The sequence below is a fragment of the Podarcis vaucheri genome, assembly GCF_965113315.1.
Source record: "Podarcis vaucheri genome assembly, chromosome: 8".
In the NCBI taxonomy this organism is placed as follows: Eukaryota; Metazoa; Chordata; class Lepidosauria; order Squamata; family Lacertidae; genus Podarcis; species Podarcis vaucheri.
Genome location: NC_138766.1, coordinates 30033824 through 30051614, shown reverse-complemented (window position 1 = coordinate 30051614; position 17791 = coordinate 30033824). Strand labels below are relative to the sequence as shown.

The 17791-nt window shown below is 43.3% G+C and overlaps 1 protein-coding gene across 3 annotated transcripts in view; it reads right to left on the bottom strand.

Annotated features, from left to right (window-relative positions):
- The window catches only part of DSP (desmoplakin), a 51143-nt gene that overhangs the window by 12361 nt on the left and 20991 nt on the right, over window positions 1-17791 (bottom strand). For all 3 annotated transcript variants that reach the window (XM_082234110.1, XM_082234111.1, XM_082234112.1), the window contains exons 5-20: window positions 16485-16613; window positions 15653-15703; window positions 14759-14920; window positions 14117-14221; window positions 13563-13658; window positions 12702-12827; window positions 11957-12109; window positions 11109-11263; window positions 10029-10155; window positions 9385-9601; window positions 7548-7759; window positions 6510-6676; window positions 5734-5872; window positions 5183-5376; window positions 3601-3763; window positions 3170-3253 (exon numbers count right to left, since the gene is read on the bottom strand). In XM_082234110.1, the coding sequence (XP_082090236.1) occupies window positions 3170-3253; window positions 3601-3763; window positions 5183-5376; window positions 5734-5872; window positions 6510-6676; window positions 7548-7759; window positions 9385-9601; window positions 10029-10155; window positions 11109-11263; window positions 11957-12109; window positions 12702-12827; window positions 13563-13658; window positions 14117-14221; window positions 14759-14920; window positions 15653-15703; window positions 16485-16613 (2280 nt within the window). The remainder of the gene's footprint in view (window positions 1-3169; window positions 3254-3600; window positions 3764-5182; window positions 5377-5733; window positions 5873-6509; window positions 6677-7547; window positions 7760-9384; window positions 9602-10028; window positions 10156-11108; window positions 11264-11956; window positions 12110-12701; window positions 12828-13562; window positions 13659-14116; window positions 14222-14758; window positions 14921-15652; window positions 15704-16484; window positions 16614-17791) is intronic.

Sequence of the window (17791 nt, the reverse complement as noted above, 5' to 3'; positions counted from 1 at the left end):
CACACGCCGGTGCTACGTGTGTAATTCTCCAGAACATCTGCGAAGAAATTGCCCCCACCGGAGCAAGGAGGCAAGGCAGGATGTTGTCAAGGTCAACTCACATGGGAACCAGTCGGGTTACCATGGAAACCAGCCTGGGAAAGGAGCCAGGCGTGCAACTGAGTCTGGTGGACGTGACGGAGACCAGGGGAAGATTTATCAAATAACTGCTAGTATGGCATTGTTTGAGAACAGCTGTGAGAAAGGCTCAAAGTTTTGTTTTGTGATAGACTCAGCAGCTAATTGCAACTTGATTCCAGAGACCCCTGCTGTCGAGATGTGGAATTGCAGAGCAGTTACGCTCGGAAAAACAGTTCAGTTTGCAAATGGACAGAGAAATAATGTCACTAACGTTGTAAATGTGTTCTTTTCTGTTTTGCAGGAGCAGTTGCAGTGTTGTACTGTCCCAGGGATACAGCACTGTCTTTTGTCTGTGCCTTATTTGTTAAAGAAGGGGTTTAAGGTTTGCTTCGAGGATAATGCCTGCACAATCTCCAAAGGAGGGAGGATACTTGCCAAGGTTAAAAAGGGGCAGAATGATCTCTTCATTCTTAAAACGCCTCTGGAGGGTGAGGGGAAAGTTGGAAAAGCACAAGCCTTACGTGCTACAGTTCCCACACATGTGTCATGTGCTCATGTTTGGCATGCAAGGACAGCTCATAGTTCTTTAGAAGAACTACAGACGCTACCTGAGGTCGCCAAAGGTTGTCACATTGTAGAATGTGGATGCGTCACAAATTGTGAAGCATGTAGACAAGCAAAGGTGAAAGGGTGCAGTTACCCAAAGGTGGAGAGGGTACACACCAAACCCTTTGAAATGGTTCACATAGATCTGTTGGGTCCCATAAAGGAACCAAGTCTGGGAGGGTCAAGGTTTCTGCTGACGATGCAGGATGGCTTTACGCAGAACACCTGGAATCACGGCCTCAAATCTAAGGAAGAGGAAGCACAACTGATCAAAAGTTGGGTAGAGGAAGTGGAACTAAGGTTTTCCACCAAAGTGCAAGCTGTCACAAGTGACAGAGGAGCTGAGTTTACAGGATCTGCTTTGCAGAGGTTCTTTCACAAGAAAGGGATACATCACACAGTGACTTCACCCAATCAGAGGGGGTGGGCTGAGCTAAGATGTGAAGCTCTGGTTAAGACTGCAAAGGTGTTGCTGGAAGATTCTGGGTTACCTCCAAGGTTTTGGCTGGAGGCAATCAAGTATGTAAGCTTCACCTGGAATCGCACCTACAATTCAATGGTAGGTGACACACCATTTGGTTTGTTGCATGGCAGGAAACCCCAGATTCATTTTTTGCGCAAGTTTGGGTCTCAATCATCTGTGCCGGTGCCTGAGGCTTTGCAAGGGCCAGATGGATCCAAGTTCCGGAAAATGATCTTCTGTGGGTATGAGCCAGCAGCACGTGCATGGAGGTTTGCTTTCCCTTCAGGTGATCAGAGTAAGTTGCTGATCAGCAAACACGCTGAGTTCTATGAACAGGATGTAAGGTCAAAGACTCCTGTTGGGCGGGATGTTCTCTCAGAATGTCTTTTTGATTCAGAGCAGGAAGCTGCTGGGGAGGAAGAAGAAGAGGCTGAGTCTGCTGATGACGACCAGGTCACAGACCAAGGTCTGGAGCAGGGTGGGGCATCTCCACAAGTTGTTAAAAGGGAGGTCAAGAGTGAGCCTAGTTCTCCGGTGAGTGTAAGGGAGAAGATTCGAAGTCGTTATAAGTCAGAGGGGGAATCCCGGGATGCAGAGGACACACCTGCTGGTGATGTTGTGTCAAGGGAAACATCTGAGTTTGTGCCCAGACGGTCAAGTCGCACAACGAAGGGTGTTCCACCTGAAAGATATCAGGCCACTGGTGCGTGGGTTAGTTTCGCACAATGTGAACCTGAGAGTTATGTGGTAAGTCCACAGGTTTTGTCAGAATGTGACGCAAGAGGGGGTGTTGGAGTCGGAACTTAACAGGTTAAGTTTGTCCCATGATGCCTCAACATTCTGACGTCAGCTTTAGAAGCTGGGAGGAGTTTTCTGTTCTCTCTCGGTTGTTGAGAGGAAAGGACGAAGTTTTGCCATGGCTGCAAGGAGTCCTGGAGATTTCTGAGAAATGTCGCAATAAAGAACTGTAAATAGACACGAAAGAAGGCTCTGTGTGTCTGTGGGAAGCAACGTGACAGCTTTGACCGCTGTGTTCACTCTGCTAGCCGTGACCAGAGGAAGCAAGAACGCGCAGCTGAAGGAAGCGTGCCGGGCTGTTGTTAAAAAGCTAAGTTGGGTCGTAAACCCATTAGCCGGTCACGGTTGATAAAAAACATTCACAGTAAATACCTCCCTTGTTTTTAGTCTCTGTGTGATGTATTAAATTTGCAAGCTGCTCTGGAACTGCATTTGTAATGAAGAGTGTGTTTTAGACAGACAGATAATAAATAAAACCCCAAATCCTGATTTTAAGAATCAGTATGGTAGAGGGTCAGAAGAGAGAGTAGTTGCTAAAAAGAAGAATAAGAAATGCATTTAAAACCAGACATGCTGGAAGTAAGGTAGAGAAACTTTTTTCCACAACTTGCATTAAAAACTCTTTGAATGAAAGGCAACAAAAAAGGATTGATTGTACAAGCAGATCAATGGGGTTTAAATGACATGCCTTAAACTTCCAAAAATTAGCCCCATGATTAACCCAGACAGGGGTATGACAGAATGATTTGGGAATAAGACCCACTGATTTTTTCTTTTTCAAATGCTTTCTAGAAGTATGCTCAGTACTGCAATCTGAACAGAACTACTAGAAACACAAAAATAAAAATAAAATCACAAGATAACCCTGTGTGTATTTTCTTTCCCTTGGCGTAGCCACCTCAGCTTGTTGTCAGCATTTGTGCTTTTCCAAATTTGCCCTGGAAGTTTTGGACCAGCCAGACTATCATGGATACACTTGCAGAAATACAGAGGCTGTCAGTGGGTCTGTATCTTGTAAACTTTGGTTTGCCCAGGAACTGAGCCTATTGTGCTGAGAAATGTGAGTGTGTGAAGAGTGAGAAGGATTTAGTCTAGGATTAAGAAGAGAGAAGGGAGCCTTGCAGGATTAAGCTCTTGTAGGAAAAGATATATTCTTAGGGGAATGTTCAAAAATAACAGTACCTTGATTGCAGCTGAGCACACCTCTGCATTCTTCATCACATCTTCCACTCTGTCTCGCTTGCTTGTTATTTCAGCATGTAAGCTCTGCAAAAAAACAACAACCCCACAATATTAATTTTATCAGATTTCTAGCCGTCAAGTCTTCTTTTGGTTCAGGAGAATGGCAACACTTGTCAATCACTCCACTGATGATACTATATCTCTCATGGTGATCCCAAGAGACAATTGTGGTGACAAAGATGTATAAAGCAAGCTTAGCTGAGATGGGATTTGAAATCAGGACATCAAGCTCATAACTTGCACCCTTAATCATTATTACATTAGCAGGGATTCTGACACAAACTCCTAATACTTCGCCGAATCTAAGTTGGTTTCACATCAGCCAAATTACTTAGGGGAAACACTTTGCAACACTGAGTGCAAGACAATACCTTTTGCTCCTGCAGATATCTCATGACAGTGCTAACATCTCCCAACTTCATGGCTTCAATAGTTTCCTGCCGGCGCCTGGCATCACAAATCCATTTATTCAGAGCCTGGTAAAGATCCCGATAGGTTTTCAGCTGCTTCACCTGTTTTTCTAAATCCCAGGTCCTGTAAGACAAAGTAGCAACACATGAAGCTACCTTAAACTAATTCACATCACTAGTCTATGCAGCCCAGTGCTGCCCACTATGATTGAAAGCAATCTTCCAGATGTGAGATAGAGGTCTTTGCAAGCAGAATTAATCCTAGGACCACTACACAAAGCATATGGCCTCCTAAGAACAGAAAGAGATCCACTTTGCTACTTCAAAAAGCTCCAAGTTAATGCACGCATCATGCAATATCTGCAAAATCTGCATACCATGCAACAGTTGCAATATAGATTGACATATGCCAACATAAAAGCCTTCTGCTTTAAAAGCCACCAGTCAGTAGTGGATAGCACAGTGAAGCAATGGCACTGAATTGCTGCTGCTTACCGGGAGGGAGAATGTGAAGGGTGAAGTTGCAGGTCAGAATTGTGCAAACACACTGGCAGAGCCAATCCAGCACTCCTGTCAGTGTGTTTGCTCCACACTGACCTGCATTCTACCTCAACCCCCCTCCTTTCCCGTAAACAGTGGCAACTCAGTTGCTGGAAGGTCAGGGAAGTGTTACCTCCTCCAACATTCTGTGTGACATTCCATTCTAAACATAACATATAAACTGGAATCTTCATAGAAGTAGCTGTAGTTTCCTAGGGAAGGATGTTTTCAGCTACAGTGGTGCCTCGCAAGACGAAATTAATTCGTTCCGCGAGTTTTGTCGTCTTGCGATTTTTTTCGTCTTGCGAAGCACGGTGTCAGGAAAGTTTTGGAGAAGTTTCAAAAATCACCGAAGTCTATAAAAACCTCAAAAAAGGCTACCACACCACGTTCTATGAGTTGCTCCTCGAAATCAAGTCGCAACTGTATTAACGGTGTTAAGAAAAAGGAAACAAACTTACAAGACATTTCCGTCTTGCGAAGCAAGCCCATAGGGAAAATCGTCTTGCAAAGCAGCTCAAAAAACAAAAAACCCTTTCGTCTAGCGAGTTTTTTGTCTTGCGAGGCATTCGTCTTGCGAGGTACCACTGTACTTACGATCTCAAGTCAAACACTTATCAGTTCAGTCTAGAAATGACTTGGTGTTATGTATGAACCCAGCCCAGCAGCTTAACTTTGGCTTATTAAGTATGGTTAAAAGTTGCATGTCAACCAAGGTCTGTAGCTGGTTGACAAACCATACCTAATGTTATCCTGGACTTCCTTAACTATGGCTAAAGAGCTGGCACAGCCCCAAAGCTACAGAGTTATGAGTCTAGAGCAGCAAAACGGCAAACCACTCTCAAGGCTCAGCTGACCTCCCTGGTGCCTTTAACTGTTACAGGAACTAGAAAGCCAAGTTTTAAACGTGTGGTTTTTTGCCAGATGCATCAATGTGTGCACGAGGTCTACAGCTTACTGAACACCTGATTTGAAGTTTACTCTTTAGAAATCACAAACAAACCTGTCATCAATCTGCTTATCCACCCTTTGCCAACGGTCTGTGAGGTGCCCGACTTTTTCAGTGAACTTTCCAAGATCTAAATCGTGGAGAGGATACGACTGGCAAGACTGCGAGTGGACCTGGTGAGCCCGCTGCAGCTCTGCCTCCAAGGTACTAAGCAGAGACTTCTTCATACTAAGGTCTCCTTTCATTTTCTGGAAAAAAAATAAGCAACAGAATAATCTATCTTCGGTATCCCAGATCTCGCCAGAAAGTAAACACAACCACAGCATAATCCAGACAGCTGCCAGAAAGGGCAGAATAGGTTGCATATGATCAAACTTAACATATCTGGCAATATTTAGAGAACGCAAACAATCAGAAACTGGATTATTTTTTCATAGGAAACAGAATGTGTTAATTTATGGAAGCAAGACCAAATTATGAATCGTAATATACAAATATATTATAACATTAAGCTCCCCCCCCCCATGTTTAAAAACAGCACAAAGTCTTTAAGTAACCAATTAATGGCTCAATCTCCGATATATACATAAAACCCTCTCTCTTACCTTCAGGCTGGCTCGATAAGCTTCCACTTTATCTGGGTCCAAAGAAATAGTATCCTCTTCTGTAAGTCTGACTTCGAACACTCGGATCACATCTTCTGTTTGGAGAATTGCCTGGAGCAGGGACCTCAGCGCATTCAAGCTGTAGCAAAACAATGCCATCAGAAAGTCAAATGCAGGGTTGGGAAAAGATCGTTTGCTTTCAGTCTCTTTTCTCTCCACTCCTCATTGCTCGGAAGTAAGTGCCACTGGACACAGCAGAACTTAATTCTGAGTAATAGGCATAGCATTGCTCTATGAAGTTGGTTTTGGTCGCCAGTCGATTGTAAGGGAATTTGAGCCCGCACGCAAACTGTTCCACATGCAAACTGAGGAATATGTATAGAAAACGAAACTGGACGCCTTCATCTGCCCCAACTGCAATAAAACATGTCCCTCTCCTATCAGTCTCCACAACTACAGCAGGCGTTGTTATGGTTTGACTTCACCCCAATGGCACACTTTCCCATCATCTCTCGAGATGGATGGATGTCAACAACAGTATAGAAAACTAGGCATCTGCATAAATGACGCTGCTTTGTACAGCTTATTTTGCTGAAGAAGTTGGACCTCCTTGGTTAGAGTTACCTTAGTTTAAAATATTAATAGTTATGGGTGTATGTTGGATTTAAATCCTTAAAACATGCAGTTGATTAAATAAAAGCACTCATCACTAAAGAATAACAACAAAGCACACCTATAATATGGATAACCATAGGACTGCTTGTCTGTTTCCTTACCTGTCCAAATAACCAGCAGAGACCCCATTAATATTTTCCAGTTTCTGAAACAAGGTACTTATTTCAGACTGCAAATAGAGATACTTTTCAGAGCCTCTAAACCTGGGGAGATAATCTTTTTGCCCATTGAGAGCGACCGCTATTGCCTGAGAATCATTTTGTATACCCTGAGAGAGAGAGAGAGAGAGAGAGAGAGAGAGAGAGAGAGAGAGAGAGGTTATTTACTCTAACACACTTCTTAAGATCACATTAACAACCTGAAATTGACATATCATCTATCTTGCCCACAGACCATGTGTTTCAGCTAATGTTAAGAAAATAAAAGGACTGAAAGAGATGTTCAGACACTTTTCTCTTTGGTATGCAATCCCATAATAAGCAACTTCTAGTACAAATCCCCCAAAACTTTCTACAATCCTTCCAAGCTCTCTGCTCACACATACCGTGCAGGGACCAGATCCACCAGCTGTGAAAGATGGCCATCTTTGCAAGCTAAGAAATTCTGATTGTATGAAATAAAATGCATATTTTTTAAAAGTCTGCCAGAAAGAGTTGTTGGGACTGACAGGGGCGGGGTCTTCTCAGTGGCGGCCCTGACTGATATTAAATGTGCTGCGCTGCTTATAAAAAAGTGGAGTTGATGGGTGTTTTATTGTGATAATGTTGTGTCCATCTAGCTCAGTATTTTCTAGTGACGGGCAACTGCCCTCCAGGTCTCAGGCAGATCTCTCGTGTCATGTATTAGCTGATCCTTGGCTCTCTACCACTGAGCTATTGTCTCTCTCCTAGTAGCTGCTATAATACTTGCTCTAGCGTAGATAGACGTCCTCTCATGACCTCACTGCACAACAGATTGGCCATAAATGCCACCAGTGTTATTATACTAGTGGTATCAATTCATCTTGGCACCGCTGGTGCTTCTTAAGAATATGAAGAGTAGAGAAAGACGGAATCAAGAGGATTCAGGATAGTTGGGCTTCATTCAGTCTGAACCACACACAATCATGCTATGCCTGTCCAGTGCAAATCAACACGTACCTCTAATTCATTGATTCTGACGGACAAATTCTGGGAGGCCCCTTGGTCTGGCTGAAGGATGGTTCTCTGCGCCATGCGGAGCTCACAGTTCTCGATCTGGCGACGAAGCTTCTGGAGTTCCATAAGCATCCAGGCTTCGTGCTTCTCTAGCTCCTGCTTCTGATTCTGGACTTGCTGGGATGAGCCCAGGTGAGTGACTTCAGTTGTCACGACTGGTTTTAAAAAAAAGAAAAGAAAAAAAGGGAAAACACCCAGTGGGTCAGTTTTTGGAAAATTAACCCCTGTGAAGCGAGGTGGTGTGACGTCATGGCAAACAATGCGCTGTGGATAGGGAACAACTTGTATGCACTGTAAATAAGTCTGCCTTCATTTCTCCTGCCCCATCACCTGGCAAAAGAACATGCAAGCGATGGGGCGTGTGCCAGGTGAGGTTCTAGATCAGGGTCAGCAAACTTTTTCAGCAGGGGGCCAGTCCACTGTCCCTCAGACCTTGGGGGGGGTGGACTATATTTTTTGGGGGTAATGAACAAATTCCTATGCCCCACAAATAACCCAGAGAGGCATTTTAAATATAAGGACACATTCTCATGTAAAAACATGCTGATTCCCGGACCATCCATGGGCCGGATTTAGAAGGCGATTGGGCCAGATCCGGCCCCTGGGCCTTAGTTTGCCTACTCATGTTCCAGATCAGCAGTTCTCAACCTGTGGGTCCCCAGATGTTGTTGGACTACAACTCCTATCATCCCTGAGCTCTGGCCTTGCTAGCTAGAGGTGATGGGAGTTGTAGTTCAACAACATCTGGGGACCCACAGGTTGTTCTAGGTCAGGGGTCTGCAACCTTTAAGACAAAAAGAGCCACTTGGACCAGTTTCCGAAGGAAAAAAAACATGGGAGCCACAAAACCATTGCGACATTTAAAACAAACATATCTCCAGAGCCGCGATCTGATAGCGGGCGGGAAGGTGACGTCGGGACTAACGCACGCACCGCCCCCATGCGACGTCACAGCCAGTACAGCGCCTGCCACAGTGGGGAGTGTCGGGGCGCACAATGCGCCTCCTCCCCTCGCTAGTATCCGCCCGGAGCCGTGGCAAAGGTGTAAAAGAGCCACATGCAGCTCCGGAGCCGCGGGTTGCAGACCCCTGTTCTAGGTGATTAAAAATGTGCTTGCCTATAGCGGTCAGCACCCAATTACCTACACACAGACTTCAAGTGTGCTATTATTTGGTTAAGTGTACCCATTGAGCCTTTTGGTGAAGCGGAGGCCTGCCTATGAGGAAGCTATGGAGAAGGGCTATGGTTCAGTGGTGAATCACATGCTTTGTGTACAAAAGAACCCAGGTCCAGTCGCTGGCATCTCCAGGTAAGGCTAGAGGAGAACAGTCTCAGAAACCTTAAGGTTCCTGCCAGTCAGCGCAGACCATACTGAGCTAGATTTGAAGCTCCCAGAGCAGCTTACATAAACTCAGTTATGAACAAGGCAACCCGGCCCTCAGTCTAAAAGGCATGACACAAAAGGAAGAAGCGGTGAGGAGGGAAGAGGACAACAAGCAAACTCAGGCACCATGGACTAATTGTCAAGTTACTATGTGTCAGGCTGAATGCAGTTCACCAAGTACCTGTTGACCCAGCATGTATTTGACATTCCTGTATTTCTGCAGTCCCAGACATGGAAGAGGGACACACAATTGACTGCAACCTTGGTGAATTGCATGCATGGTTGGTGGGCTGCATTTGGCTCAGTGGGTCGCAAGTTGTGCAGGCTTCCAAGGTGAAGCACGACTACACCCTGCAACAGACGGTGCGGTTTCTACCACTCTTGTGGAAAGCTGACCTTGATTTGGTTGCTGCGGACGCTGCTGGTGTTGGCCTGGCAGCTGGATGACCAATGTTTGGTAGTGCTTCTGAGCATCGGAGAACTGAGTCTGGATTTTCCTCTTATCCTCATCTGCAAACATCTCCGAGCCCTGGCTGTTCCTGATGAATTCTTGATAATGAATCTCCAGGTCAGCTATTACTCTCTGGTAATCTTCTCTGCGCATGGTCTTCAGCTGAAATGAAGAGGCAGAAACAATTTAAGGAAAAGCAGCCAAAGAAAGCTGATGCAATCCTCCGGAATTATGACTACAGAAGAGGGGTATTCTGGAGAGTTATTTATATTTGTAGGATTAATAATGACAAAATGAGCTAACCGTGGTTTACGTTAGAATGAAGAGCCTAAGGTTGCATGCAATGGAATGAGCCAATAAAAGAAAACAGGGAGAGTCTTGGTCAGCAAAAGCAAGAGTCGACTGCAGAATTGCCAGTCACGTTATCAGTACAAACAAGGCTTGAGAAAAGGCAGACAGCCCCTGTCAAGTCTAGAATGCATATACCCAAGTCTTCTTATATATGTGCTCAAAAGTTAGGAAAAGCGCACATTTGCGAAGACTATGACAGCTCCTGGTCAAACTTTATAGAAGTCATTTCAACACCCACCTTAGCAATAGTCAGAGCCTTTATCTTCTCAATGTCAATCATGCAGTAATGCCAAGACACCAGGCTTTTCATGTTGATGTAGAGTTGATTCCAGAGAGCCATAATGGCCTCATAATATTGCTCAATCCTAAGGGGCAATGAATGTGTTAACTCAGGTTCGAAAAGCAACATCAGTGTCTCCTAGTCAACCAGAAGACGAGCGTCCTGAGCAGATAAGGGCTCAAAACCCCAAATACGAAAATGCAAATGTTTTCAATATAAATGTGGACTTTTTTCGATGCAGCACATTGAGAGCTAGAAGTCTGCTCCTTGTGCAATGATTCCTAAACTAGGTGCTGCAGGGCTAAAGTGTATTGGATGCCATATTGGATACTCTCTCTCTCTCTCTCTCTCTATATATATATATATATATCCAATATGTATCCAACACACTATGTATCCAATATATATTGGATACATTCAACTAATGATGTGACCTCATTTAACCCAAAAGAATACATAAATAAATATGAAAGAACCCTATTTATATTTAGCCTGTACTGAATAACCATAAATTAAAATGAATCTGAATTAAATTAAACCAAAAACTTTGTTTCCAGTCAGAATTAGCTTTGCTTAGAATCTGGGAGAAAGGCTGCAAAATGGGCTCTTGAGGGGTGGGGAAATCCCACCCTCTAGAAAGGTTTCCTGTTGCAACACAATGGAGACTGACCTTCTATAGCAGGGATGGAGAACTTCTGGTCCTCCAGATGTTCTTGAACACTCATTCCCATCACCCAACATGGCAAATGCTCCTGGATGATGGGAGTTGGAGTCCCACAACACCTAGAGGTTCCCCTTTCCCTACAGACTTGCTCACAGCCAGCACTTCCCACTCAAAACACAAAATTAAATTTTTGCTCGCTGGCCTTGAGTTCCTTAAACAATATATAGATGGGTGCACAGAGTCCACCCAGTCACACTGTTATACGCAACTGGGCTCTTTTCTGACCCAATCAAAGATACACAACATACAGAGCCAGGGAAGAACTCACACTTTTCCCCCAAGCAATATGGCTTCAGGTTTTATAAATAACTCACTTGGTCGCCAGATCCACAGCTAATGGATTAGGGGGAGGGATAATGAGACTGACAGATGGCACCAGCATATCGACTCCTCCTGGCCCAGTCACATGCCACTTGCTACGTTCGCTGTTGTCTTTCAAAATGCACTCGTCTCCTTTGCGCATGGTTTTCTATGGAAAAGGCAGGAAAAAAACAACTGTAGGCATTAACACACTGGGACAACGTAAATACTTATGATCTAGTTTTCAGTTGATGTAATTAGTTGGAATCCTCCCTAAGACTAGACAACTTTTAGTCATAGGTCTGAATACACATATAAAAAGGGCTTGGATACCCAGAGGCCAAGATGTACGGGATTGAAGCTGGCATGCATTCCTATTAACATGCAACTTTTTATATATGTATGCATAAAATAACCTCATGTAAAAATTGTTAGGCTAAACTACTGCAATACTCTGTGCCCAGCGGATGCAGAACAACATAATCTACCATTTGATGGGTCAATCACAGGGTGTTCTCTGTAGTGCTTAGAACACATCATACTTCATTCAAGCATGCAGTTTCCCCAACCTTCAGGAATGGCATAGTCCTACGAGGGCTATACCAAGCAATAGATCTGAATGGAGTTCAAATGCATCTTTGGAAACATTTGAAGACATTTCTACCTGAGCACCTGCTTAGCAGCTGCAGTAAAAAAGAAACTAGAACAGATTATTTATCATCCAATACATTTGGTCCATTTTAAGCAGATTTTAGCTGAAGCTACACAGTAGCCTGCCTCAGGTACTTGGGATGGGATTGCCAATAAATCTAAAATATATACGATCAATGATTGAGTAATTAATCAATAGCATGATTCTTACCAGATCTTGTTTGTAGTCACACAGAGCCTTGAGAATGATTGGCTTATTGCTCTTGTAATCAGGGTTCCGTGGCTTTAGCTGGACAATCTTCTTAGACTTATTCACCAAATTTTGCACTTGTCTCTTGTATTCCAAAATTTTCTCTCGCTCACTCTAGAAAGACAGAGAAAGTTTGTCATGGCAAAAAAAACTTATAAACAAGGAACCGCATTCACTAACACAGACCTGCATTTGCTATTGGTCAAATCCAGATTCTCTTCAAATTTAAGACAAGTATCTTGGTAGACTTCAATGGTAACAGTTTGAGAAAATCAGAGTTTATATTTTAGAGTTCTATAAAGTCTTAAAAGTTATAAACTCTAAAATTAGGGGTTCTGCAATCAATAACAGAGGAAAAGAAAACTAAAAAAATCCATCTGAAGTTCTGCTTGAGTACATAAAATGCTGCAGCAGTCCCAAATATATGAAGTATAATATACTCGGTGAAATAGACCAAAGGAGCAGCTGCTCATTTTTAATCACATCAGCGTGACAAGAAAGCCTGGAAATTGCAATTTCCCCAGACCTTCTCCTTAACACCTCTCATTTTCCTCACCCAATGGCTTCAAACAGCCACAATGAGATTTCATGTCGCCTGTCTTTCAAACACAGTATCTTTCATATACAAGGAAATCTGCCCTTATGGGCTTAGTCCTGCTGAAGTTGAAAGAAGCTGTGGGATCTCAAAACAAAGTGGCAACCATACCTCCAACTCTTTGATCTGCTCCAATAGAACTTGCAGGGACATATTCTTATCACAGATGAACTTCTTTCTGATGGAATCCTGTAGATTCTTCAAATAGCTCTCAGTTGACTGGGCTTCCTCAAAAAACTATGCATGAAAAGCAAACAGACATATGATTATCTTTATCTAATCACACTAGTGGGGCATAGTGGTTAGAGTGTCGTACTAGCACTTGAGACCAGGACTCAAATCTCTACTCAGTCATGAAGGTCACTGGGTGACTTTGGGCCAGTCACTTTCTCTTAGTCTAACTTAACTCACAGTGTTTGTTGTGGGGATAAAATGAAGTGGGGAGAACCCTCTATCCTGCCTTGAGCTCCTTGGTGAAAAAGCCAGAACACAAATGTTGTAAAATAAATTAAAGGTGTGAAGTGTACATTTTGTACAGAATGATAACAGTGGGCCCTGAATGAGATTTCAGTATAGTATTGTAGGTTCCAACAGACTTTTAAGCGATTAGTAATGCTGAACTCGTAAAATCTACACTGAACTAACAGACATTAATAGGAAATGCAGCACTTGAACATATGAATACAATCCCCTTTCTAGAGCATGGATATATGAAGAATAAATGAAGGAAACTAAACTAAAGACAGCCTATTACCTTCAATCCAATTTCAGACGCTTTATTTAGCAAGCCTTCCGTACTACAAGCTAAACTCACAATCTGCCGTTTCTTACTTACTAATAGTTGGAGTGCAAGATACTGCATGTTTGTGAATCCTCTCCCCCCTCCCCCCAAAAAATTATACAACCAAACATAAGAGTTTAAATGCTGTTGCTTGGGATTCAACTTCTAATATCCGTTATGACTGCACACACCTGAAAGTATGCTGCATTCTCCTTGAGATGAACATCAATGCACTTGGTGATCTGGAGAATCCAGCTCCACTGAGTTTGCAGTGTATCCATGTAGGCCTATATATTTAAAGAGTAAATAAATCACAGTTCATCCTCCATTCATTCATTCATTCATTTCTTTTACCTAGCTAGCAACGACACCTCTCAAAACTTCCTAAAACAGCTTTGGAGGGAGGAAGAGACGATAAAGGCTTAAAGGAACTGGACTTGCTTAAAGGAAAACCTACAGGAAAACTTGGCCCTCCACTTCAAACACCAAAAGTGGCCCATCACTAAGCGCAGTTGTAAACCAGGGTTATAAAACGGTCACTCACACAACCAGAGCAACCAGTCTTTGATCAGCCTGCAGGTAGTCCTGCATTGTTTCTAACACTGACTCTTGTTGATCAACCAAAAATTGGTCAGGGCTCAAGGTTCAAGATCTGATTTGCAGTGCCTTTCGCTTCTGTGGAACCTTTGTATCTCACCCTCCATAAAAAAGAGCAGAGCAAGATCGTAGGAAGTTTAAGATATACCTCGATTTTGTCTGAGGCAGGGTGCTGGTTGACAACCAGTTGGTCACATTCTTGCTTCAACTTGTTGAGTTCTTTTTCCTTAACTTCCAGTTGGCTCATGCGTTTCTATATACAGAAAAGGAACAAGTGATAAGGCCAACCTTAAAATAAGAAGGACAGTAAAAGTTGAATTCATATAAGGTCATATCACCAGCATATAGTAAGATTAGTGGGTTTGTAACTGAATGAAGCTAAACTAGTCAAGCCCATTAATTTCAATGGGACTAATACAATCAAGCGTATTTATATTGTGGGATGTTTATAGGCCTGCAAACCTTCCAGGCTTAATTTGTGCTCTATATTAGCAAGAACAGCCTTACTGAATCAAGCACACAAAAGATCCTTCGTACCTTTTTCCTACCACACAAAGTATTATCATCATCACTGATTCATTAATTGCCTTCTGAACAACTGTCTCAAGGAGAATTACACCAAAGGTAATTAAAAACAGTTCAAACCCCAGGCCAGAAAATGCATTTTTTAAAAAGACTGAAACTGTAACAAGGTAGGCACTCATGATAAATTTTATTTTATTTATTACATTTATGGTAATGATCCAGCTGGGAAAGCCGGTCGGAACAAAGATGTCTTAGTGTAACTTACAGAGAAGGCCTCCTGCTTCCGGGCAATATCGGTGTTCCTGTCACTCCAGTCGTAGAGAAGCTCCTCCTCCTCACAGTCATTGATCCACATGATTTCTCTGCTAGTGGCCTGGATGATGTTTTGCAGCTGGCGCAACTGATCCATTCTTTCAAAGGAGAATCTCTACAAAACATCAAAGCAATGAGCTTCAGACTTAAGGATCAAAGCTTATTGTGCAAACAAAACTGTGGAACAAAACAGAGGGATCAAGACAGAGCTCTGGAAAGCAAATGGCTACACACCCAACACTCTTTTGCCCCCATTTGGGCTGGGGATACTTTGCACTTTAAAGAAAAGAAAGAGGGGAAATCTGTATTCTGCTCCATGACAACATTTTTTTAAAATGCAAATGCAGTTGTACCTTGGGTCTCAAATGACTTGGCTCCCTTACAAATCGGCTCCTGAACGATTGAAACCCGGAATTGAGTGTTCTGGATTTCCAACATTCTTTTGGGAGTCGAACGTCTGAGGCAGCTTCTGATTGGCTGCAGGAGCTTCCTACAGCCAATTAGAAGCCGCACTTTGGTTTCCGAACATTTTGGAAGTCGAATGGACTTCCAGAACAGTTTCCGTTCAACTTCTAAGGTACGACTGTAATGAACAAGGGTAAGTTGCCATGCAGAGATACTTCAGCAAGTATTGCCCACAAGTTTCTAGATGCAACTTTATAATTAAGGATTAATTGTTGAAATAAAAACTAAGAACGGTCAAGTTCCACCATGACTGGGCTTAACCTGCACTTTTCATCCTTGTGGGATCCATAGTTGTCTTCCCTGACTCAAAGGATGCTCCACTGCTAAGAAGGCAAAGCACACATAACAAGGCCTTCGGAAATTCAGTTGTTCTTTAGCTTACCAGAAGATATTCATATTCCTCCTCCAGCTGATGAACAGCAGCCTTCTCACGCTGCGGACAAAAGAATAAAAAGAATAAAGATCTTCTACAGCTTACAAATTTGACCCATTTACCAAGGGGGCCTCTGCAGAAACAAAATTTAAGATGGAATAATTTGTACAGTCAGTTTCCTAGGGAGCCTCTTTATATCACAAATAGCCACAATCAATGGCCACATGCCTCAGCAAGAAGGGGCAAGGGAATGCTGGCAACCAAAGGACAAGCAGAAGTGGCAAAGGAGACCGTGTTGGGGCTTGACGCCAACCTGAATGGGAAACACAGGATGCTTTAGATCAGGGATGGAGAACCTGCGACACTCCAGGTGTTGAAGGACTCCAGCTTCCAGCTTCCCTCACTACTGGCCATGCTGGTTGGAGCCAATGCGAGCTGAATTTTAACAACATCTGGAGAACAACAGGGTCCGCAACCCAGGAAGTGTCCATAAGATAACAGAGGCAGAAAGAGTGTAGAAAGGAGTGGGTGCAGATACTTAAATATTTTGATAGAATACCAATATGTGCAATGGAGGCCCCTAGATACATTGCTGCTGACCCAAAGTTAGACTCATTTACAACCATACAAAGTGTGTGTGTGTGTGGGAGAGAGAGAGAGAGAGAGAGAGAGAGAGAGAGAGAGAGAATGCTCTTTCATGCACCAATACTTCTCAATAAGCAAAACACAGCAGTGCTAAAACAGGGCTCTTTCAAATATTTCACCAGATGTGAAACCACCGGTTAGCAATTTAAAACAGGCAGTGATGCAAAAAATCAAGGAAGCAGAATCAGTATCTTACCAGGTCGGTTTTGACTTTGTCCAAGTGCCAGCGATAGTCTCCAATGGAATTATGGAATCTCCTGTGGTCGGCAATTTGTTGCTCAATAGCTGCCGCGTCAAATCCCCATTTTACTAGCTCCATTTCAGACTGAAAGGAAGAATGAGCATCTTCTTTAGTGGTTTATTTATATAGGTGCCAATGTGAAGCAAAATTAAAACAATGGTGCACAGGCAAAGGTATATAGAGCTGCTTTGCAAGGAAGACATGGTTCGGCAGCTACCGGGTGGTTATCCTTGCTTGGGATATAGTTGCTTGGGGTTACTATTTCACAGCAGTCGTGCAAATCGGAAAAGACTAAAGCCTTCCCCAATGTCCCCTTCTGCTCCACAAAGCAGGGGAGAAGGTAACAGAATAAAACTACCTTAGGTGCCACAGTAGAACAGGAACCAAAGAACTTCAGAAGGCATCTACAGGTAGCTATAGACCAGCAGGAGCCAAGTTATCATGACACCTTTTTACAGGGAAGATTGATTTCCACCCAGCCACCCTTTCCAACCACATTAGTGAAGCAGTCGCCCAAATACTATTAAATTTGTGCACCATGTCTTGTTGCTCTGCAGCCCTCAGCTCCATGCACACCATGACAGAAAAACTTTTGTATTTTCTAAATGGTAAAGTTAAGAAAGTCTTTAATAATTTGAACTTGAAACTAGCTCTTTCTACACACACACACACACACACACACACACACACTCCTTGCTAGCATGTGTTACCGTTGCTTTTAACATGTGAAAATTAAGATGACCAGCCAATATTTAGGTACTGATAACATGTGAAGTATTAAGAAGTGTGCCCTATCCTGTTCTTTCACATGCCAACTCTTTCAGATTTCCATTTTGCAGACAGTGGACTGAGGAAGGGAGACACTAAGCAGCCTTGGGAGAGCTGAGCTGCGTTCCAGAAAATGCTCTGCCCATTCAAATGGTGTAGGATATTTCTCTTCTACCTTCAAAATCAGGTATCAGCTGCTATTTCTTTAAAAGAACTAATTATGATTCAGCACAGCAATAACGCTACCACAGACACCACCCTGAGCCACACCTGTGCTTAAGTGAAGCTGGAATGGCTCCAGCGAGCGAAGCCATTTTAGGCTGTCGGCCATCTGAAAAAAAAGAACTTTATTCCTTCTTTTTTTCAGCTCACCGTGAGCCAAAGCCATCAAAGCAGCAGCGAGAACGAACGTTTGTCAATGTGTGTGTGAACGAAAAAGGTGACTCATTTCCAGCTCCCGGCCCCACCAGAGAAACCCAACCCAGGTCCAAAGC